General features: G+C 44.9%; 1 protein-coding gene across 3 annotated transcripts; it reads left to right on the forward strand.

Moving 5' to 3' along the window:
- Positions 1 to 1,147: 1,147 nt before the first annotated feature.
- Positions 1,148 to 21,820, forward strand: CCSAP (centriole, cilia and spindle associated protein). 3 transcript variants are annotated; one of them, XR_012902785.1, is made up of 5 exons: positions 1,148 to 1,600; positions 12,365 to 12,633; positions 15,275 to 15,350; positions 15,974 to 16,087; positions 16,787 to 16,921. XR_012902785.1 is itself a non-coding variant. In XM_075924730.1 (4 exons), exons 1-4 carry the CDS (start codon positions 1,270 to 1,272, stop codon positions 16,792 to 16,794), a joined length of 684 nt encoding a protein of 227 aa, XP_075780845.1. In that variant the 5' UTR covers positions 1,148 to 1,269; the 3' UTR covers positions 16,795 to 16,904. The 3 variants fall into 3 exon arrangements, 2 of the variants coding, with proteins under 2 accessions (XP_075780845.1, XP_075780844.1); XM_075924730.1 differs by lacking the exon at positions 15,974 to 16,087 and having other exon boundaries at positions 16,787 to 16,904; XM_075924729.1 differs by lacking the exons at positions 15,275 to 15,350; positions 15,974 to 16,087 and having other exon boundaries at positions 1,149 to 1,600; positions 16,787 to 21,820.
- Positions 21,821 to 22,896: the final 1,076 nt, after the last annotated feature.

Below are 22,896 nucleotides of genomic sequence, written 5' to 3' on the forward strand. Positions count from 1 at the left end.
TAAATAAATGTCTATCAGAGATGGTCTTGACAGTATTTGGTCCTGCCATGAGGGCAGGGGTCTGGACTCGATGACCTCTCTAGGTCCCTTCCAGTCTTGTTTTCTATGATTCTATGTCTTACGCTGTGTACATTTTGCCCTTCTTTCAGAATAGCGGTCACTCATTCATGGCCCCAAACTGAGTTGTATATTGTGCAGTTCTTCATGCTTTTAGCAGCAGTGAAATAGCCAGTTACGTTGACGTTTAAAGACAAGGCATCTCAGTTACCATTTCAGAATGGTGAAGAGGGCAGCTTAAACATCCCAGAATGATGGCTTCAAGTTGCCTGGAGATCCAGGCAGACATCGCCACATCCTTTAATGGATGTTCAAGCTGTAAATATTTGTATTATAATCACAAGGGATAGGGGGTTTCATTATTATTTGAAATTCTGGAGAAAAAGTTGGCATCATTTAAAAAAAAAAACCAAAAAAACCTGAGTTGCTGACCTGGCCCAATTCCATCCTTTGGCCTAGTGAAAATTGAAGAGTATATTAAGAGGAATGATGGGGTGATACAACAGAGGGAGGCTGCACATTGTACCCATGGCTCAGGATCAGGTTAGGGAAGAGCCAGGCTGCCTCTTGCACTTTGGTCTCCTGCACCCATCAACCTGGCTCTGGGCTCCACCTATTCCCCCCTCCTTGTTATCAAGCAGTAACACCTGCTAGTGTCCCCCTGGTTGTCCCTTCGAGTTTAGGGGCTAGGCCCCACCCTGGCAGCCATAGGTGGCGTGGGGCGGCCGTCAGGAGGTGCAGCCCCTCTATGCTTCAGGCCCGGCCAAAATTTTAATTGCTAATTGGGGTGCCCCCACTTGCCGCTCCTGTTCCCCCTCTCGCCTGCAGGCACCAGTGGGCCCTGCTGGCATCACTGGGGCGCGGCAGCTCCCGCTTGGGAGGGGGACGGGGCGCGCTGCTCCAGCCCCTGCGGGTCCGCTCCCCACGATGCCGGGACCGCGGGCAGAGCGGCCCCCCGGGAAGAACCGCAGCGCGTCCGCTTCCCATCTCCGCGCTACAGGGCTCCTTTGTGACGTAAGTCGGGGGAGACGCGCTAGCGTCCCTGCCGGCCGCGGTGATTGGCCAGAACAGAGTAGGGGCGGGCGCAGAACGTCGCTGTTTGGGTTTAAACGTTCCAGCGGGAGGGGCGGGCCTAGATCCCGGGCAGTGCGGGCGGGGGAGGCGGCGCTGAGCGGGGTCTCGGCGCGGCAGGTTGCTGGCAGCGGCCCCGGCATGGTGCCCGCGCGGCCCCGCGTGAAGAGCGAGTACATGAAGCGCTTCAAGGAGCCCCAGTGGGAGGCGTGCGGCCCCTGCTACCGGGAGCTGCTGCGCTACCGCCTCAGCCGCCGCCTGCTGGAGCAGGCGCACCGGCCCTGGCTCTGGGACGGCTGGGAGCCGGACAGCAGCGGCAGCAGCGCCGGCTCCCCCTCGCCCCCCAGCGCCAGCCCCCCGGCCGCGCAGCAGCAAGAGGCAGCGCCCGGTCCCGCCGCTGGCAGCAGCAGCCACGCTGGGGAGCCGGGCGCAGCGGGGAGGGCGAGCCCGGCGGAGCCCCCGCGTGCAGCGGGTAGGTAGCAGGCGGGCCGAGAACCCGGCTTCCGAGGGGCTGGGCCGTGGCGTGGGGCTGGGAGAGGCAGGGTGGGAGGTAGCGGCCATGACACCGCTCGGTTCCCCATCGCCCGTGGCAGCCTCCAGCGAGCGGGTCCCTTGATTTACCCCCCCCCCCCATCGCTGCCCCCAAGGCTGGGTGGGGCAGGGCGAAGGCCGCTGCCTGCGGGGCCCTGGGTGGGGGACAGGACCGTCTGCCCCGCTGGCCCCTCTGCTTCTCTCCCGCGGTGGGGCCTTCCAGCCTCTGTCGCTCTCCGCAGCAGCAGAGTCATGTGATTCCTGACAGCTCGGCTTGGCTGATGCCCACAAAGCCTCTCGGGAATGGGTGAGGATCCAGGGATGGTCCCAGGTCTGTCCCGCAGGGCAGTAAGCGTTTTCAGTGCCCCACCCAAAAGGTAACGCACCAAACTCAACCCGCTTGTGAATGTGATGACTTGGTGCCTAAAGCACAGTCCCTGAAAACATGCCTTGCGAAGGTCTTGTTAATTTCACTTTTCTTAAAGCTGTTGCCTGTTAGGAGGACATGCCTGCAGGCCTAGAAAGATAACCCTGCTTCGGTTCTGCTCAGTTTCCATTTGGAAGGCTCCCCCCCCCCCCCCCCCGACTTACACAGAAACATATAGGATTATATTTTAATAAGGTTTAAATTCTGCAGGACCTATGTAGGTCTCCTTATTTGACATGATCACTTTCCTGCTTGCCAAGGCTGAAATGCAAGTAATGTTTTAAAGCCTCCTGGCTCAACCTGTTTCTGTTTACTTGCAGCCTAGTATCTTATTGTTTGCTTGGAGGCTAGAGGGTCTAGCAGTTGAGTTCTATTTTTATAATTCAGTACTCTTTACCTAAACAAGGCTAACTACAGAGCACAATTCCCCCTCATCTTCTTGATTACTTTTCCAGTTGCTTCTGAGTTCAACTAAAGGTCCTGGTCCCATTAGAATTCTTGAAGAGCTTGGACCAAAAAGACTCAGTGCCTGCCACTTGGTTCTCAGTAGAGATTAGTGTAACTGTGCAACAGTTTAAAGTGGTTACATGCAGGCTCCTGGACAAGTGCACTGGCTCCTGGGGAGGTACCTCTCCCCATCTGTGTGCTGCTGCCTCTGTATCAGCGGCAGCAGTGCAGGTAGGAAGGATCATACTGTACGTGCAGGGATTTGGCTTAGAAACCAGTTCCTGGGGAGCCAATTGCTGCCCTGCGGGTAATCCCTGAATTTCAGTGGTTACATATTTAAACACATTTCAACATCCCCAAGTGCCCAATCTTCCACCAACACCTCTCTGTTATCAGGCATGTAGAACTGGAAGCACCCAGAGTGATGCTACTGGTGGCTAGAGACAATGTATTTTAAGTGTTTGGCAAACTGTTTCACGAGTGTGTACTAAGATTGTATTCTAATCTTCCTGCCTTCATAACCTGATGCAGAATGAAGTGTTGAAGTTTATTTGTGATAACAGAAGTGGTGACTTGAGGTGGAATGGGGAAGTGCAAGTACAAGTGACTATCCCCTAGGCTCTGGTCCACTTGAGTCCCTTACTTTTCATTTTACCTTATTTTCAGTGCTTAGATGATGGATATATTTAGAGAACTTCAGAACTGGAAATGTAGACCGATTTCATTAAATGTCTTTATATACAGAATAAATATTTTAATCTGTGAAAATGATTCTTGGTGTTATTGGCACTGTAAATAATCATCTTAAAGAAAAGACCCTTCTTTGAGTTCTATCTGTAACTGAAGTATAGACCATCCTCTGGGTTATCCTAGCAATAATAAGGCTATTAAAAACAACAGAATGAGATGCTGAATTCTACTTTGTGGTACATTTGTAGCTGAGGGAGTCAATAATTCCAGGTTAAGTGAATGCTAGCAGGTTTCATAAACACAATAACCTTGGAAACGGAAATTATGTACCATATGGGCAGCACTTGTGCACGTTTTCCTGGGCTGCGCTGCTCATGTGCCTTTCATACCTCGGATAGGCTACTCTAAGGACAGTGCATCTGATTCTCATGCTCGTTCGTTCTTTATCTTCTGTCAAGACTACCAACACAAGTGCTAGTTATCATAACGTGTTCTTGTCACCCAGCATTGTATAGTAATTACAATTCAGTGATAAACTGAAAGTATTGAGTTATAGCCAGTCACACAGGTGATTAGGAACAAGTGATTTGTGTGGACCCCATATGGCCTAATCCTTGGGGAGGGAGTTCCTGAGCATTTGAGTCACCCATTGCCATGAATGGGTGTGTGGCATCTACAATACCTGAAAGTCAGGCTTTATACTAACACGAGTCAGTTAAGTAAAAATGCAGAACTCAAAATGGAAGATGTTGCAAAAAACCTCAATGATAACCAGTCATACCATGTATTCTGGCTCCAGCTACAGGAGGGGTGGGCAAAGGCAGCAATTGCCTCAGTGCTCAGCAATTCTAAAGGGCTCTGCTGGAGCCTCGGGCCCTTTAAATTGATTTGGGAGCATGGCATAACAGACTGCAGAACCCTGCGCAGCATGCTCCAGGTGGCTCAGAGGGTTGGTGGAGGGGGAACATGGTGTGGTCTGGGTGGTGCTGAGGGCTGGCTGTCCCAGCTTTGCCCCTTCTGGGAGCATGGAGCTACCCCTTCCCACATTGCTCAAGGGCTTGGCAATCCTGTCAACCCCCTTGCCTGAATGTATTAGGGGATCTGTGCTAGGTAGTGCCTCATGAAGCAAAACACTTTAACCACTGAAGTTCTGTGTGTTCCTTTTAACACCTTTCTTGTAGCACTTCTGGAAAAACGAAGGCGGTATTGAAATACTGTGTACATTCATGACTAAATCCTGAATTGTCATGACCTGGGGAGCTGTAACTGCAGTATTTGTGGAGCATCTTTAAAGAGACAAACTGTGGCAACAATTCTCATTGTGAGTCACAGTTACTTATGTAAATTGTTGCTATGGTATCCGTGTAGCATCATAATTACATAAGCAGGTTCTCTGGCAAAAAGCAGTAGCGGCAAGGAAGGCTCCGGGCCTGTTACTGGAGTTTTGAAAACATTGCATGTTTAGAGTATGTCTATGTGGCACACCACTGATGGCATGTAGAGTATTTGTAGCTATGTGTTGTGTAATTACACATGACTGTGAAAGACTCTGGTGTGAGAAGGAAGTGAGGAAAAGTGCTGGTATCAGATGATCTTGATAATTGCTCATTTTCAGTGGGAGACCTCATGAATAGGATCCTATAGAGATCCATCCTCTTTTGTTCCCCCCTTATCAGTGAAAGAAAACTACTGGTGGGTATCATGAGCAGCTCTGTGTTCAAGTGCTGACTGTGTGTTTACATGGTTACAACTCTTCCACCAGCTGGATTAGACATTACTGTTCTTCAGATGCCCTAATGAGTAGCAAAAATAAAAACGTGGATGGAGACTTGTAGCTCATGTTTCAATCTTTGTACTATAGCACTGATTCTGGTGATCGGGGGGAAATGACAGAAATCATGGTTGGCTTCCTCTGTAGCAACTCAGTTATGGAAGATACTGTATAGCATCTCCATAAGTTCCCTACATGCATTTATGCTCCTTTCCTTTTCAGCCTGTATACTGATGACCTGACAATAAGTACATATATGCAGATGATTTATTTTGCTGATGTGGGTGGTTGACTGCATTTATCTAAGTATCACTTACCAAGGAGAGACAAACTCTGGCCACATACGTTAAGGAAATCTAAGATGGTGGCCAGAACTTTCCACCTGGGTACTTGGTAGATCAGCCCTTTACAATCTGTGTGGAGCAGAAATTAGTAGGAGCCTCGGGGGGGAGGGAAACGAGAAGAGGCAAACGTTCTACTAACATCCGTCCCAGTGCTGATGGTTTTTCCAGTGGAATGCTTTGCAGTAGTGTAGCTCAGGAGTTGGCACACCACTGCCTGTAGCATAAGTGGTTGCTTTAGCCACACTAACATATAACTTCTGTTTTGGGGAGCAACACTGGAGTGACATCATCTTAAAACTGTATGGAGGGCTTTGACTGACTGAAAACAACCTGCCCCATGTGAGGCTGACAGTGTTGCCAATGGGTGCAAATAAGAGAAACTCTTTCTCCTCCCCCCCCCCCAAAAAAAAACCACCTCCACAAATGCCTGTGGCTCCTGCTGACTTGCCAAGACTGATGGCACAACATTCTTTTGTGGCAGCTGTTTATGCACATCAGTGTTTCCCACTCAGTGCCAGTCTTGGATGAACAATGGCACAGGAAGCAGCAAGTCTGGCATCCAGAGGAAGGCAGGCTGGCTGACTTCAGAAGTTGTATTTTACCCCCAGTATGCTCGCAGTCTAGGGTGCGGGTCTTGGCCGAGGCTAAACGGGCTGCTGACAGGAATTGGAAGAGTGGTACAATTTAAGATGAGAGGGTGGGTGCAGCAGTTAAATGTAGATATCTGCTTGTGACATAACTGAGAAGTCATTAGCATCTAGGTCTAGAACCTAGTCCAGGGCAAAGTTGTAGCCTAATCTTAGCTCTTCAGCAAGAGTATCACACTCCTTATTTTGCTTAGATGCAGACATAGTGGTCTGTGCTGCTTTTGATGCTTCCAGGCTAGATTAGTTATAGTGTTCCTTGCTTAAGGCAGACCGTGGCTGTTCTGCGAAAGTTGGCCTTCTACGCTGGGGTGGGCGGTAATTTTTGATGGGGTTTCCATCCAACAAGAGCTGGGAGGATTGTGCTGGGGGCATGGTCAGCGCATGGAAACTCTCACCATTCAGAGAGACACATTTTGAGCCCAGCGGCCAGCTACTTTGAGCAATGTGTGGGGGTGTGGCAGGGAGGGAAACTTCCTGATGGTCCTGCAGCCCTCCAGGACCCTGGTGGCCCAGAGTATCGTGGTGCAGTGGATTTGGCCCATGGGCTGTATCTATGCTTGTCCCTATCCTAGGCAGGGACATGTGAAGTGAAATTGCTATATAATAGCGTATTATATTAATATGCTCCACACTGCAACTCTATTGATAAAAGATCCTGAGTGTCCTCTTTAATTGCGTTGCAGGAACGTCTAGGATAAATGGAGAATAAAAAGACCGTCCTGCCCTCAGAGCTCTGCATGGCAACAAGAATTCCCTAATCAGCAAAGGCTTCTGGGAAAGAGCTCTCTGGGGGTAGGGGGTCTGTCTTTTTGTTCTTTGTGCCATGAGATTTAGATTGTGTACAATTACAGAACAAAGTTATTTTTGTTTTGTTTTTTTAGGAAAAGTCCCTCTCCTCTGGTCCTATTGCAAACAGTTGTGCTGGGTATTACACGCGTTAGCTCAGAATCCCTATTGGTTACTCAGTTAAACACCTCATCCCGCAATTTTATTCTTTGTCCAGTGCCTATAATTTTCAAAGCACGAGGAAAGAAAAATGAGCGTTTATGAAGAGGCAGTATCTGTGCTTTCCAGCCACTGCTTTTGAAAAATTTAATTACAGTTAGAAGTGATGTGTGGGTAGCTAAATATCAGCTCAGTGCAATAGCATTTTCTTTAGCTCCTCCAAGCTTTGTGACTGACATCCACCCACACACTGCAGTTATCTGATAGGGTCTTACCCGGAGATGGGCTTGTTTGTTATCCTGCACTATGCATTTCTTTTTAAGAGCCAAGGCTGCATTCATTAGGTTAGTATTGTACTTGAAGTCTTGTCTCTACTTTTTTTGCTAGCACTTCTTGTTCTAATTTAGGAACACACGGCAAGCGGTGCTATCTGGCCCTGTATAATCCGGAAAGCTCTATAAACCGGCATTTCTTTTGAGTGACAGAGGGCTGGCTGGCTCCATGCCCGCTGCTCCGGAGAGGGATGGCCATGGGGGAGGAGAGCTGGGCATGTGCTGCTCTTGCTCTGCCCTGAATGCTGGGTAACCGGCATCCCTTGTAGTCTCATGTTGGATAACAAAGCTTTTATTGCTTCGGGGGTAGCAGAGTTAGTCTGTACAGGATAAACATAAAAAACAACAAAGCTTATGATACCATCTACATGTTTTGTTAGTCTATAGTGTGCTACCAGACCATTTGTTTTTTTACGCTAAAGCTTTTATTATATTTCACCACTGCAGCAACGTTAATGGACTACTGCTTCTTCCTTCCTTGAGCCTTTTGTGTAGCAGTCTTTCCCAAAGAAATAAAAGTCCTATTTAGATTTCAGTGCTGGATGGTTAGTGCACATATTTAAGACTTACCGCAACAGAAAGTTCTCACAGGCGTATGTTCGTTTGCAAGGGAACCCCTTAACAGACAAAGTTGCAGAGTGCCAAATAATCCATGTGGCTTTTGTCAATTAACTTAAACTCTTTCTTTTCTTAACCTGGTGCGTCCACATTACACGTTTATAGGCTCATAGATGTGTAGCTGGAAGGGATCTCAGTCATTTAGTCCCGCTCCTTGCCATGAGAATATACCTAGAGTGTCTCTGACTGGTATTTGTCTATCTTGTTCCTTTAAAAACTCCAATGATTGGACTCAACCTGGTTTTATTAAGTGTAATTTTTTTGCTGGTTGCATGTTCTTGTGCAGACAAGGCCTGTGCTAGAAAATTATTCAAATGTTATGTTACTAGCTTGAACCAATCCAGAGTCAAGTGGCTTAAAGAAATATTGACTGGAATTGCATGCACTCTACAGACTCTTCATCTTGTGCTTGATTTATATAGAGGATATTTTTTCTCGCACCTAAATTCTTGTAGCCTTCCAAGATGCCCTTTTGTTTCTGGAGCTTTGGAGGCCAATTATATTACTGAATCTGTGTGTTTTTATAATGTGCTTAAACAGTCTTCCTCCTATTGATCTCTTCAGGCCACTAGCTACTTAAACCTCAAAAGAGATGAATTTCCCCACATCCCATAGCTTCAAGGTACTAAGAATTCAGAATAATGGGACACCAATTCAGTTATATACTGTCCTATTTTCCAGGGGCAGTCCATCTCTCTTGGCTACAGAGTGAGTTTGTTCTTAGTTGCCACAGTGGGCAGATGTCTTATGACCGCCTATGACCAAAACCACCAAGCCTAAAAATTGACTATTTCCTCTTGTGCTAGCAAACTGTGCTAGAGTTTCCATGCTCAGTGAAATCATAAGCATGCTCTTGAAAAGTGGATCCAGTAGGAGCTCTATATAAGGTATGGGTATTTTTTTTTTTACCTTCATCCATATAGCTCTTTATTTTGGTTTTATTGTAGCTTAATCAAATTTTCCATTCTTGAGGAATTTATTAGTTTGCTTTTGCTTCCTCATTGAGGGTATATTGCTGTGCATACTGTTGGTGTCCTGATAGAGGGAGTGGAAAGTCAGGGTAGGGATGTGAATGACTTGTTGACTATTGGATAAGTAAATGTTTATCGATTAGTCAGCTAGTTGCTTCCTCTGCCCCCTTGCTGCCTCTATCCGAGGCAGGAAGAGGAGGGGGTGCTTTAAAGCGGCAGCGCTGTGTGGAGCCCGGGGCCAGATCCAGTGCTGCATGGAGTCCCCAGCTGGTGCTGGGCTGCATGTGGTGTTTCAAAGCGGCAGCACCACATGAAGCCTGCGGTTAGCTGGGGTCTCCCCCACTGACCCTGCGCTTCATGTGGCGCTGCCGCTTTGAAATGTCGTGGGGAGCACGGAGCCAGTGGGCAACTACTTGAGCCCCCTGCTGGCCCTGTGCTCCCCACAGAGCTTTCACCTCTGAAATGTAGTAACATCTCTGGGGCCAATGCTATACTTCAAAGGCGGAGGAGCACTTATTGACTAAATAGTCGATGTAATTTGCATCGACTATTTGATTAGCCTATTAATCTACATTTAACATCCCTAAGTCAGCTCCCAATATACTGTACAGCAGGGGTGGGCAATAATTTTTGGAGAGGGGCCACTTAATGAATTTTGGTGTATGGTCACAGACCAGCTTCGCCTTTGGAAGAGGTGGGGCCTGGAGAAAAAGGGGTGGGGCAGGGCAGTAGACAACCCTGGGAGGAGGCTAATCTGGGCCAGAAGCTTTGAATTAAAAATACAGTGTAGGGCTCACGGCCACTGCTGCATTGTCTGGCAGCTGCGTGGGTTTGGTGCGGCTAGTTAAAAAGCCCATGGCTCTGGCCTCTGCCGGGGTAGTATCGAAACCAGGAGCTGGGAGCCATTTAAATAAAACAGGATCCTCCTGCCTGAGGTAGGGCCTGGAAATGGGCAGCCAGGATATAAACATAAAGTGACCAGATGCAGTCTGTGGGTCAGATCAAAGTTTTAGGTGGGTTGGATCTAGCCCCTGGGCCACATGTAGAGCAGACTGAGCAACAGTATGAACTTCACATGAGTCTTGGGGTGGGGTTTAGGGATGTGAAATCCTGCTTAGCTGGTTAAATGTTTTATTTAATTGGTTAATCAATTTGAGCAGCTTGTCCCCTTATCTCCCCCTGCCCCCCACTGGTTAACCTGAACCAGTAAGCCTCTCCTGTTAAGGAGGGATGCGTACCGGTTAACCATTTGCATCCCTAGAAGGGGTGGTGCTGCCCACCAGGTACCATGGTGGAGTATCAAAACTGGATGCTTGGGGGTAGCCTTGCATTGGAGCACAGAGCACTTAGGGTAGCAGAACTTTGATCTACATTGTGGTGACTCTGTCTTCATAACAGAAAGATGGGTTTTCTTTAAAGAAGAACCTGCAGGGCTAGTTTATTCTGAGGGCTTTCCCATAATAACTTCTTGTGCCCTGATATTTTTGTCACAAACTTTTAAAGCACTTTGTACATTTCAAAGGAAAATTTCCCTTGCATAACTTGTTACCAGTCTGGATGGGCAAAAATATAACAATTCAGGGCAGGGAGAGCTATGCTGTGCACTTTTTTTTTTTTAAACTTCAGTGTTTCATCTTCAGGGTTGGGAAATGTTTTGTTTTTACAAAAAGGAGTGAAGCCTTCAGGCATTTGAGGAAACTTTGGAACAGCTAATTGACTGTGGTGAGAGCCAGGGGTTGGTGTCCGGGGGGGGGGGGGGGGGAGGGGGGGGGAAGGCCCTGTCAAGGTGGTTCTTGAATGCATGGAGAACAGTCCTTGGAATTGTGCTGATCAAACTGGAGGAAAAATCTTAGTGTCCACTCAGACCAAGTAGAAGTGCAGTTAGGTAAAGTGTCACTTTCCCTTCCTTCTGGGCAGGGTGACTAACATCAGGGGCAGGGGTGATGAGTTGCTAGTCTGAGTAAAGGATGTCTGAAAAGGCTGAGAGGAAGCACAATAAACAGCTGTGGTGGAAGATCAAACAGAGTGCTCCTGCCAGTAGAGTGGCATATGATGGAGAATAGTCAAAAGTGATGCTTTGGGAGCTGTGCACATAGCTGGGTATGTTGAGTGGTGGGGCTCATCTATTGATCTGATGCAAGGGAGAATGAGTAGAGGCTTTTTGACTAAGCTCCGGTAATCTGAAGGCAAGCAACAGTCTAATTTTTGCTCACAAATGCAGAATAGACGTGGTTGTGAAACAAAACTTGACATTTTTAGGAGCAAGGTGGATCTTGAACAATGAAGTCCTACAGTGCTGGACAGTTGAGTTACTAACCAAGCTTTCATTGTATATTTTAAATACACTTGTAGAAAACTACTTCCTTCAAACAGCATCAAGATACCTGGAAAACAATATAACTCTGTTGGCTTTTGGTGTTTTGACGGGAATCTGCAGTGTGCAGTATTACAGACTGGGCCAAGCATAGTGTTAAGTTTGACACTTAGACATAACACACTTCCCAAAATTCATGAGGTCAAATGTCAGCAGTGTGTAAACTTAGGAAACATGAAAGCTTTCACAGAGGAAGTCAAAATTCAAAGTCATTTTTTGTAAGGCTAGATGCTCCTATAGAGTGAAGAAGTCTGTCGCTATCTTCAGTATGCCAGGCCAGGACTAATTGCTGTATGTCAGTGTGTTGACTACATGGAAAAAGTTGCAAGAAGGGGATAGAATTAGATAGGCTAGAGCAGTGTTTCTCAACCAGTGGTTCGAGTACTCTTAAGGGTATTCGAGAGAAGTCTAGGAGTACGTCAACAGAACTGAAATTTGGAGAAAACTGAATTTTTTGTTAAGTTTTACAGCGCTTTATTTTATTTTTTTACTTTTTACACCCAAAAATGTCATCAACTGGCTACAATTAAGTTGTTTAAACAAATGTGGTGCAATGGTAGGAAAAAAATTGTCTGAAAACTTTAGATACAGGAAGTACTTATTTTTTGTTTTGAAAAAGGGATACTTTATGGGGTTGGGGGAAGGTTGAGAAACACTGGGCTAGAGTGGTGTTGGAAATGCTGCTGATGGACTGAGTACCGTGAGAGCCATCAAGGATACTTGATGTCCAAAATGACTTCTTATACTCCTTATTAGAGATGTAAAATCCTGTCTAACTGGTGTAATGTAAATATTTAACTAGTTAATTGATCAAAGGGAGGGTGGGCAGGAGCAGCTCTTGAATCAGGCCTGCCATGGACAGGGGGTGCTCCAGCACCCCCCTGGTTAAATAGAACTGGTAAGCATCACCTGTTTAGTGATGCCTACCAGTTAACCATTCACATCTCTACTTATGCAACTCTGACACTAAGCATGGGAAAATGTTTTGTATAAATGAGACTTGATGGAGTGCATCTGTCATGCACCTAGGCGCTGTTTATCTAAGTGCTGTTTCTCTTTCAACAACACTACATATGTACATATACAGTCTTTGTTCTTAAAAGTTTTAAAACCAAACTGGTTGTTTCCATTCCCTTTAGAAAAAGAAGTCAAGAAAGACAATCAAGGAAAAGCTGCAGAATGGAGTTCAGTAAAACAAACTGACAAGTCAACCAGCCGTACAGGACAACATCCAAGTCAAAGTGCCTTGTCCAGTCGGAATGATCGAAGATCAGCCAAAAGTCCTCAAAGGACAGATGTGGCAAAGGAGCATAAACATCCATTTGCTTTATATGGCTGGGGAGAAAAACATACAGATACAGGGAGCCAGAAAACTCACAACGTCTGTGCTTCTGCCTCAGTGCATGAAGTAAGTAAATACTGGAATATTTTTTAAAGTCCCTCCCCACATCTATAGGGAAAGAAGGTTAATATTATAAAATTTACTCTTATTACTTGTTAATGTTCTAATGTTCTTTAACCTGCGTCCAGGACTACTTTGGGGCATTAATATCTTAGTTTTCCTACCATAGTCCTGCTATGTGATTTTTGCCACTCCATATTAGTCAGGAGGAATGACATTTTGGGAGTGGTGGACTGGGAGGCATTAGGTTTGAAACACTAAATTCTCTAGAGCAGCGTTTCCCAAACTATGGGCCTTGGCCTGGTACCGGGCCGCAGGAAAAAACTACCGGCCCTCAGTGTGGTTGCCGGGGTGTTCCATGCTCCCGGGGTGCCCGTGTGGCGCCGGGTCCCCCAAACCCTCTGCTGGCCTGGGCAGAATCTGCAGCTGGATGTTCCGGCTCCCGGCAGAGTCCTAGCTAGGGAAGCGCGGTGGGGGGAGGAGGAGGGGAGAGCCGGCCACTGGAAGCAGCACTGGACGGGGGAATCGGGGCAGGGCGGGCTGGAGAGATTGAGGGGCTGGTGGAAGCAAGGCTGCTGGGGGGCACGAGGTCGGGGGTAGGAGCTGGCTGGGGAAGATGCGGGAGGGGAGAAGCGGCCGCCGGAAGCAGGGCTGGATGCGGGCAGCGGGGCTGGCCAAGGAAGATTGGGCGGAGAAGCTGGGGAGAACTGGCTGTCCGGGAGGGGGTTGGGGGAAGCGGGGCTGGCCAGAGGCGTATGGGGAACTGACCCTGCCATATGTAGATCTCAGGGCGCTGCCCCCCTTTCCCCCCATCTCTCCTCCCCGCAAAGCACGAGTTAGTCCGGCCCAGGGATTCTGTTGTCGTCGTCCCCCCCCCTCCCTCCACCCTTGAGTAGTTGCGAACTGGCTGGCTGGTAGACACACTCATGCAGCCTGAGCACATTTACCAGCCACGCAGTTCGAAACTACAAACTGATACATCTAGTAATAATAAAACTTATATAACATGTCTGGTATTTTCTCATTAGGTGTCTGGTATTTTCTCAGTTTGCTTTTTATGTGTTTATATTTTTGGGCTGCAAAAAACAGTACTGGGGAAAAAAAGGGTTCCAACTAAAGTAAAAAGTTTGGGAACCCCTGCTCTAGAGCTCCAGGCCTGAATCCAATAGGACTCACTTGGCTTAACTTTTACAAGTTTGGGGGAAAACAGAGTTCCTGGCAGAGTTTCATTTAAATAGTAGTTGTCTTTTGCCCTATGCACGTAAAGCAAAGACTTAAACAGCCAAAAAAAAGTCACTTCCTGAAAATGTTGGGGGTGCCCACTTTGATAGACTGCAGGCCTGACTTTCAGGTTGTGCTAAGTACCCACCCTCAAACTTGGGTTAAAATAAATTTTAAATTAATGGAGATTGCCTATCTCCTAGAACTGGAAGGGACCTTGAAAGGTCATCGAGTCCAGTCCCCTGCCTTCACAGCAGGACTAAGTACCATCCCTGACAAATTTTTGCCCCAAATCCCTAATGGCCTTCGCAAGGGTTGAACTCACAACCCTGGGTTTAGCAGGCCAATGCTCAAACCACTGAGCTGGCCATCTAAAAACAGAAGCATCACTTTAGGAATTTCTTGCCCTGAAGATACCAGATTGGCTCTTCTAATAGATACCTTTCCTTTCATTGTGTCTCGCTCTGTCCCAGTGTATAAATGCATAGATTCCTTATACCCATTTCAATTCAGACCGCTGCTGAAATCTGTATCCATGGTGGTTCCTTTCAAGAATGTTAGAATTAAAAAACGCTTCAGGAAATTCAGTTAAGGTTGCACTCTTCAAATGAGAAACACATCCTAGCTTAATTCTACCCTGAAGAAAATCAGATTCAATCAAACCTTCATTTTAGTAATGACTAGGGATGTAAGTGACTAGTTGAGTCACTGCTTCACTAGTTGCTTCCCCACCCCTTGCACTGTATTAGGGGCAGCAAGTGGGAGGAGCAGAAGCCAGGGAGAGCCAGCTTAAAAGCTATTCTCCTCTCCTCCCCTCCCCCAGGGGGAGAGGGTGGAGAGGAGGCAGAGGTGCAAGCAGGGCACCTGGTGCAAGCTGGGACTGCTCAGTCCCAGCTCATGCTGGGTCCCAGATGCTATGCCTCTGCTTTTTAAAAGTAGTAAGAGCCACTAGGCTCTTACTACCTTTAAAAAGCAGAGGCTCGGCTAACCCCCTTATCAAGTAGTTGATGGAAATTCCATCAACTATTCAATTAGCTTACTAACTGCTATTTGACATCCCTAGTAATGACTACTCCCGTGGTCCCCAACACGGTGCCCGCGGGCGCCATGGCGCCCGCGGGGGCATTTGCATGCACCCGCCAGGTGCTCGGGGCTGGCCTGGCCCCGGGCACATGGCGCACAGGGAGCGGGGGGGGGGGGGGGGAGAGCGCTGGCCCCGGGCACCCAGCGGGCGAACGGCCACGCCCCCTGGCGCCCGACAACCTCAAAAGGTTGGTGACCACTGGACTACACAAACTAAAATGCCTTAGTCTTAATTGGTGTGGTGGTACTACTTTATCTGCAATACATAATTGTAGGAACTTCTTACTAGACCAATAGTTTAGTGAAGGCACATCCCAATCTTCCTCTCTCCTCTTCATTAAAGGCCTGCTCCTGTGAGATGCTGAAGATTGGTCCTGTTACCTATGTAAATGCCACTTACCCAGTTGTGATTGGACATGGTAATGTCTTGTGTTATAGGTAGTGTGGAGGCTTGGGGGGGTTGGAGGAGCAACTAGTTTGATGAATCAATCTCTTGTCTGAAGAATCTGAGAACTAGGACCAATACTTGGTCCTAGCACTCATTTTTTTTTTTTTTCTTCAAGTGCACTGATTACTTCTGTGTCTTCTGTTGTAAGAATGGAACAGTGAATAGTCTATAGCTGGCTTTGTTTGGAGCTAAGAATACTACTATGGTTAGTCCACACTACAGAGCCTATGGCTACATAGCTCCTGAGTGTAGACGTGGCCTATGCTGACAAGTTTTTTCTGCCACTGTAGGAACACACCCTCCCTCCTCCTTCCCCACACCATGATAATTATGCTCCCCCCACACCATGATAATTATGCTCCCCCCACACCATGATAATTATGCTAACAGAATCACTCTTCTGTCAGTACAGCTGTGTCTGTACTGGGGTATTTGTCTACATAGCTGTGTCAATTGGTGTTTTTATAGGTGTGCAAGTAGATATTTTAAATGTAAGCTAAGGCAAAGCTGACTAATTTCTAAAGGTTCCAGACTAAATGACCTGTTGCTGCAGCCCCTGATTAATGCATAACTTTTTTCTTTTTTCCCCGGTAGCGCTGAAATAAGACAAAAATGGATGAAGTAAATGTATCCCCACGGTCTGAACTCCATGAAAGAGTCTGTCAGAAGCGGGCAGTTAGCAGCAAGTGTCCTAATGCAGGCAGGCAGGTAGATGAGCTCAAGTCTAGCAGTGACCCAAGTGGCTCAGCTATTGAGGAGCGAATTCCTCTGCATCAGTCCCTTGGAAGCTGAGTAACATTATGAAGTTGTAAATCTTGTGCCTGATAGTGTTGCTGGCTGGTATACTGTTATGTCAGAACACAAACTTGTTACTCCAAAATGGTAAAACTTCTGTAGTCTGTGGGACTGAGTGTTCATGTGTGAATTTTTTTAATGTTTTAAAAATCACAAATTCCAAGAGGAAGGACATTAAGATGGAGGTACAGTTGGGTATGTCCCTCTACTTTAAGGGTAAGATGAAAATTACAGGGATGTTGCCCTTCAAATGCATGAAAGTGAGTTAGGGTTACAGTTGGCCGATTCAAACATGGTGAGATATTGGAATGCGAACTCCAAGCTCCCAAACAACCTCAACTCTATCTTGAAGTGAAACCAAAAAGGGAGAAACACAGTGGGGGGTGGAAACCCCAAATGTTGGTAAAGTTTAGTGTCCTCTAATTTGAGACCACAAATACTGAAATGTCTCCCTTTCATGATTAGTGGCCCCAACGTGTGTTCCATAATTCATCTATTTGGAATCCTATGGTTATGTGGAATCAAATTGTTCCCTTTGTTGGCTTGGGGAGTGAAGGTTGAGGGTGAATTTTTCTCTCTCCACATAATTGAGTAATTCTAAATTCTTGCTAGATCCATGAGTCTGCACTGCGAGCAAGGAACAGACGGCAAGTGGAGAAAAGGAAATTGTCTCAGAGGCGAGTGCGCTCTGCAGATGTGGACCGAACCTGGAAAGCAAAGTCTTCCCCACCAGATAATCCCTGGATGACTGAGTACATGAGATGCTACTCAGCAAGAGCTCGGTGAATCACGGCTGACTTGGAAATCTTTCTCTAACTTAAAATATTTATATTCAGTCAGGACATTGGTGCAAATTACTTATGCAAGGTTTTTATAAGGGGTTTCCAGCAGTCTGTTAATGTTTGTATTTTGGCTACCTACCTCATCTGTAGGGAATAGAGCTAGAGCCATAACATTTTTAAATATAGTTACTTACGTTTTAAATACTTCTCCTTTTTTTCTGAAGTCTTTTAAAGAGGTATTTCTAGGGACCTTTTTGACTTCAAAATACTGAAAGTCTAAGTACATTTTTACAAAATCTTTTTAAGAATTGGTTCATTTCACAAACATTCAACTGCTCCTTCCAAAAAACCAAATTTAGCTTCCAGATCAGGGGACCGTGGTGGTGTATTGGAAACTTTTCATAAGGTGCAGTGTATGTGCCATTGCATTATTTAAAATACTTGATTCAAGGCTTCAAAATACCACATAGATTACAATGTCTAACCTAGAAGCTGGTGGCTCTGGTACAAGATAATTTGAGCCACACTAAATACTGGCCTCAGGAAGACTGATGTTAGGGGTTGTTTGGTTATATACTAGAGACTTTTAAAAACTTGGTAATATTTCTCAAAACTTGAAGTAATTAGTGAATCATGCAGATATTCTTCAACTGAGTTTCATTGCTCTTTTAAAATGTGAGTGGAATAAATTTAATATCCCAATAGATGTGGCAATTTATTTTCCAAGCAAGAAGTCACAGGGTTAATTTGATTACTATGACTATTACACCAAATGACTGATGTAGACAATCATTATCTGATGGCTGTTGGTCAACACAGGTGCTTGTGCCTGTCTTGGCCTGACACCATCATACTGAAGTAGTTAAAAACACCCATTTTGTGCTTAATCATTTAGACACCAAGCTCTCAATGAAAACTGTATATATTTAAAAATCTGCTTTAATGAATCAGCTGGTGTCTGGTCAGTAAAGTCCAGTTTATTTTTAAAGTTTGTATCTGGAGAGTGTATTTTACCTCGCGTGCATTCCATTTGGTTTAGTATGGTTATACTTGGCTAAAGGTTTTAGACTTGCAGAACAATTTTGATAAACATTTGCAAATGAAGTTTTCGTATGGTCATAGTTGTCCTGGAGGTGTGTTCATAACTCCCTGCCAAAGGGAAAGAAAATAAACCACTTAGAAATAGGAGACTAATGAAATCTTTGGCTATTTTTAATTGGTAGGGTCTGTGTTTGTACAAAGTACGACTGCCACTAATTGATGTTGGATCATCTATTTATTTCTGCCGTTCTAAGTGGAATTCTCTTAATTCTTGTAGAAAATGTGAGCTTAAGCAGATCTGTGCAATAATTGTGTGCTTTTTGAGATCTTTGAAGTGTGATGGTTGCAATGTAATAGTTTTGCGATTCATTCTTTCAGACTGCTTTAGAAGCACTATCTGCCTTCAACATAGCTTGATCACACTTGACATTTCTGACTTGTTTTACATACAACTGCAAAAAAAATGTTCCCCTGTTACTGGAGGTATAGTAATTGTGTTTAGTGCATTTGACCAGTCTTCTTAGCTGCATTTTAGTGAAATGCAGAAAGTAAACAAATGGCAATAAGTAAACTGGAATCCAAAAATCTAAGGTTAGCAGTAATGTATTAGTTGATGTGACTAAGTCTAGAATAGTCAGGTTTTCCTCAATGAAAGGCTGACTGGAACTAGCTAAATTGACTGAGCAAACATGGCTTTTATATGTGTTTAAAGGGATACTATTAGTTTATATTTTAAAAGTTGTATGTCACTGAGGCCAGAGAATTAAAACTAATTAAATCCTGTATTTTAATAATACTTAAGATAGACCTCACTTTCTGGCTTTAAAAAAGTTTCACTTACAATTATACAAAAGAATCAAAACATTGAATATTAGGTTTTGTTCAACTTTCTATAAGCCTAACCTTCAAAAACTAGTCACCAGAGATTTTTAATAGACAAGAGACAACTTGTCTTTAGGATCAAATTTCTGTCTACATTTGAAAATATTCTGTAGTTTTGTGACTAGTAATATTGACTAAATTGAGAATCTTAGTAGATCTCCCTTCTTCCAGATCAATGGCCTTGTAATTGCAGGTAAACATCCTAGTCCATTGCAGGTCATTTTTTAAACCTATGTGAGACTTCTGTCTATTATTTGGGGCCTAGCTTACGCTCACATAAGATATGTCTGCTCTAAATGTGGTCTAGTTTCTAAATGCCCTTTTCTGTTCTCTGGGTTGGTTTGTCTCCCTCAGACTGCAGCACAGGAACTGCAGTTGCAAGATACTAGTAACTGTATTGGATAAAAACAAAAGTGGTGATGCCTGTTTCTCTGCTGCCATTATACTAAAACTGTTTTTACTTTGAAAATTTGATGCATTTCCAGAATATTTTCAGGGCTGTTTTTGAAGTACCTAATTGTGTAGGGTTTTTTTATGCCATACTTTCAATTCAGATATCAAATCGGCCAAATTACTTCCTTGGGCTTCTAGTATTCAAACATCTAGCAGGCTTGTCTAAATACCCTTGTGAGGCTTATGTCCTATCTGAGCTACAGCATCAGAGTTTCTCCAACAACTTCCTTTTAAAGGGGCTGTTCTGTTTTCACTCTGGTCAAGTTAATCAATAGCTGTTCCTGTCAAAATTAACTTGCTAAACAACAATAGTGTCACCAATCGGGTCCTATGTCTGTCAGTGAGATTGTTCTGCCTCCCTAAGCTGTGGCTAAAAGCCTCATTGAATGACTTGCATTACCAAAACATCCAAAAAAGTGAGTTAACTCAGGTAAAGTCTGCATTGAGGCAAGGTTTTTGGAAGACTTTTTTTAAATTGGAAAAGCTGCTGATCCTTATCCTCATCAGTAACCTTTTGAAAATAAACCCTCATGGATAGGAGTTTAAAAATATGGCCCCAACTCTGACTGCTTTGAGCTTGCCATCAATTGTGGGTGCTTTTAAGCAGTGACCTCTGAAGAGCTTGTGGTGGTGTTTAGATGACACCGCTTCCTGTTGCAGTGAAGGGCAGGCTGCATCCTGACTGATGAGGTGTACTGAGTTACCATAATGCAATGTGCTGGTGGGGGAGGCAGCTGAAAGGCTCAGGCTGCATGATGCTTGTGAAGCCTTTTCCTGCAGCCCCTTCGCTGCTGGAGCCTTTCACGGAGGTGGGGAAAGGCTTAAGCATGGGCAGCTGCTGGCGCCTTCTCCTGAGACAGCCTCTCACTGCTGGAGCCTTTCACAGCAGCAGGGAAGGCAGCAGGACACTATCCGGGATGGAAGAGGTTACCTGGTAAGTAGTAGGCTTATTGGCCTTCTTACAAGGTAATTTTGTTAACCAGCCAGCTGGAACAGCTCCAGCTGGACCCACAGTGGCCACCAGCAGGAAGCAGTCCCTCATTGAACCATTAACTGTCTTAATGCATTTCTACATCCTGAGATACTATGCTGTTAAAAATAGCAGTGTAGATATGAGAGGTTGGCTTGGGCAGGTAGAGATGTGTAGGACACTTTCCTTGCTCCTGTTGTGCCTCACTATCTGCATTGCTGGTCAGACCTGTGCTAGCAGTGACTGTACTCCACATGCCACCGTAAGTGTAGACCTACCCGAACATGGGGTCATGACTGCCTAAAGGCAGTTTCTGAATGCATTGGTTTTATAGTTCAACCACTTTTAAAGTAAACTTGGGTAATATGGTATTGGAGGAGTCTTGATGCAAAAGCAAGCTACCTTGGCGAGCAGGAACCTATCTCTAATGGTTTAGCTAACTACAGCTACTGTGATTTAGAGATTAATTCACTGAATGAAGCAGCAGGCCTCTTTGACAATGAGAAACATTAAAAACAATTAGACTAAATATCACAGCCCTGTCAGTTTAGAGGAGACAGAAGCTTGTCTTGCACTGTGTTGATTTTAAAGAGAACTAAATCTACTAGCTTTATGAAGTCTATTTTTAAAGACCATACTTGTTTTGTTACACTTACAAAACTTTGTGGTAATACTTCAGTTTTGCTAAGTCTTCACTAAAATTGAAGGGTGTCTCTTCATTCACTCGATACTTAACAGCACTCTCCATGAGTGAAACTTTATGAATTTCACTAATATCATGCTGTAGTTTGTCAACTACACAAGTTCTATGAAGACTGGTTTGGTGTACTTGGTGTACAGTGTTGCAATGAAAACTGTATTTAAAAAAAGAAAAAAGTCTTTGTATAATAGAGTAGCATGCTTGTGTTCAATCATGCTGTCACATTTTCCTTGCATCACAGAATTAGCTTTCAGTATAACAAAGTTTCAGATGCTGAAAGATGCTTGTTTTGATGTGGAGCCAAATTTGACTTATTTGTCTTGTATTCCTAATAATTTGTGTTGATCTACTTCAGAGGCAGCAGATGCACACAATCCAATTGTTTCTTCTGGGGAAAGTACACCTGCCTTGAAATATTTTATAATGTAATTCACTGGCACTGAAAAAGCCTTTTTGAGATTGGCACATGGTTATAGTGACCAAAAGTTAATTTGAGGATCTATGTGCAATGAGTTTTCAGTCCATTCCTAGATCACTCAGCAGCAAAGCCATAAATGGAGCTTGACTCTCAACGCTAGTTGGCTCCTCTAAAAATAGGGGTAAAAGGGGGAAAGCTGCCTCATGCTGTTTTGTTAGCTTCTGTGAGCACTGAATTCACTTTAAAAAAGTTTTAGGGAAAATACCATCTAAGCTTGAAGCAATATGTGACTTTTTTAGAATGTTTTTAAATAGTATTTTGTTTTTAAAGCTTCTGTATTTGTATTTAACACTCTGTGGGGTCATCTTGTACATGTGAATAAAATTTGAGTGACTCTTAACTGCCTTAGACTCTTGACTTAAATCGTGATGAATAATCTATTAGAGGCAGCAGCGGAGGTGGGGAGGGGTGGCTGCCCCCAAAGGAGCCTCTGTCCACAGCAGGCCAGAGCTGCTTGGTTTTTTTTTTTTTTTTAAACAGGCTTCCACCAGCCACCCTACGCTGCTGCCTCTGGTAGTCATGTAACCACTAAGACAGTGGTGCCCAACCCGGGGTCTACAAGCATATTGCAAGGGATCTATGGGGGAAAATATAAAAAATAAAAATGAGCATAGAAGAGAAGTTAAGTAAATTGCAAAGTTACAATTCAGTATTTTTAAATTAAATATTTTCCAGTAATGCTAATTGCTGTCCAAATGTTGTGGCACCTTTGTGTGACGAAACAATTGATGGTTAGAAGCATACAAACATTAGCCATACATTCAACGTGGATCTGTGGCTGAAAGCAGGCTTGCTGAAGAGAGAGGAGACATTCCTCAAGTGGAATAAGTAAATGAAAGGTGAGAAAATATTCCACTGACCACTTAATTTAGATTTACTTGTTCTGGCAGTGAGGATGAACCGCAATCCATGTGCGTCCTGTGCTATGAGGTGTTAGCCAATGAGAGCCTAAAACCAGCCAGCCTTCGCTGTTGCCTAACACAGAAGCATGGCGTTTGAGAGTCCAAGCCTCTCGATTTTTTTTCCCCAAGTTTACTGAGTTAGACAAAAGCAAAAATCATAATTGTAATGGGTAGTGACAATACAAGGGCAACAGAGGCCTCCTACGGGGTAGCCCACCTAAAAACCAAGATGAGAAAGCCAGACATAATCGGTAAGGGAGCTAATATTGCCGGCAGCCAAGACAATTTTAAATACTATGCTTGAAGAGGAAATACAAACCAGTCTGATCCCATTGTCGAATAATACAGTTCAGTGCAAAATTGAGGAAATGGCCAAGAACATGAGGGAACAGTTGATGAATAGCATATACCAGACCTGCTTCTATGCACTACAAAAGGATGAAACCACTGACATCACAAACCTGGCACAACTTGTCTTTGTCAGAATGAACACAGCGGGGAGCTAAACAAGGAC

Source organism: Pelodiscus sinensis, chromosome 3 (genome assembly GCF_049634645.1).
Source record: "Pelodiscus sinensis isolate JC-2024 chromosome 3, ASM4963464v1, whole genome shotgun sequence".
Classification (NCBI taxonomy): domain Eukaryota; kingdom Metazoa; phylum Chordata; order Testudines; family Trionychidae; genus Pelodiscus; species Pelodiscus sinensis.

What these genes read in the sequence shown, in the direction of transcription:
- CCSAP (XM_075924729.1), top strand. Translation starts at nt 1,270, where the DNA reads ATGGTGCCCGCGCGGCCCCGCGTGAAGAGCGAGTACATGAAGCGCTTC. An exon ending in GGAGCCCCCGCGTGCAGCGG is followed by an intron (nt 1,601 to 12,364) that starts GTAGGTAGCAGG and finishes CATTCCCTTTAG; the next exon opens with AAAAAGAAGTCAAGAAAGAC. An exon ending in CTTCTGCCTCAGTGCATGAA is followed by an intron (nt 12,634 to 16,786) that starts GTAAGTAAATAC and finishes AATTCTTGCTAG; the next exon opens with ATCCATGAGTCTGCACTGCG.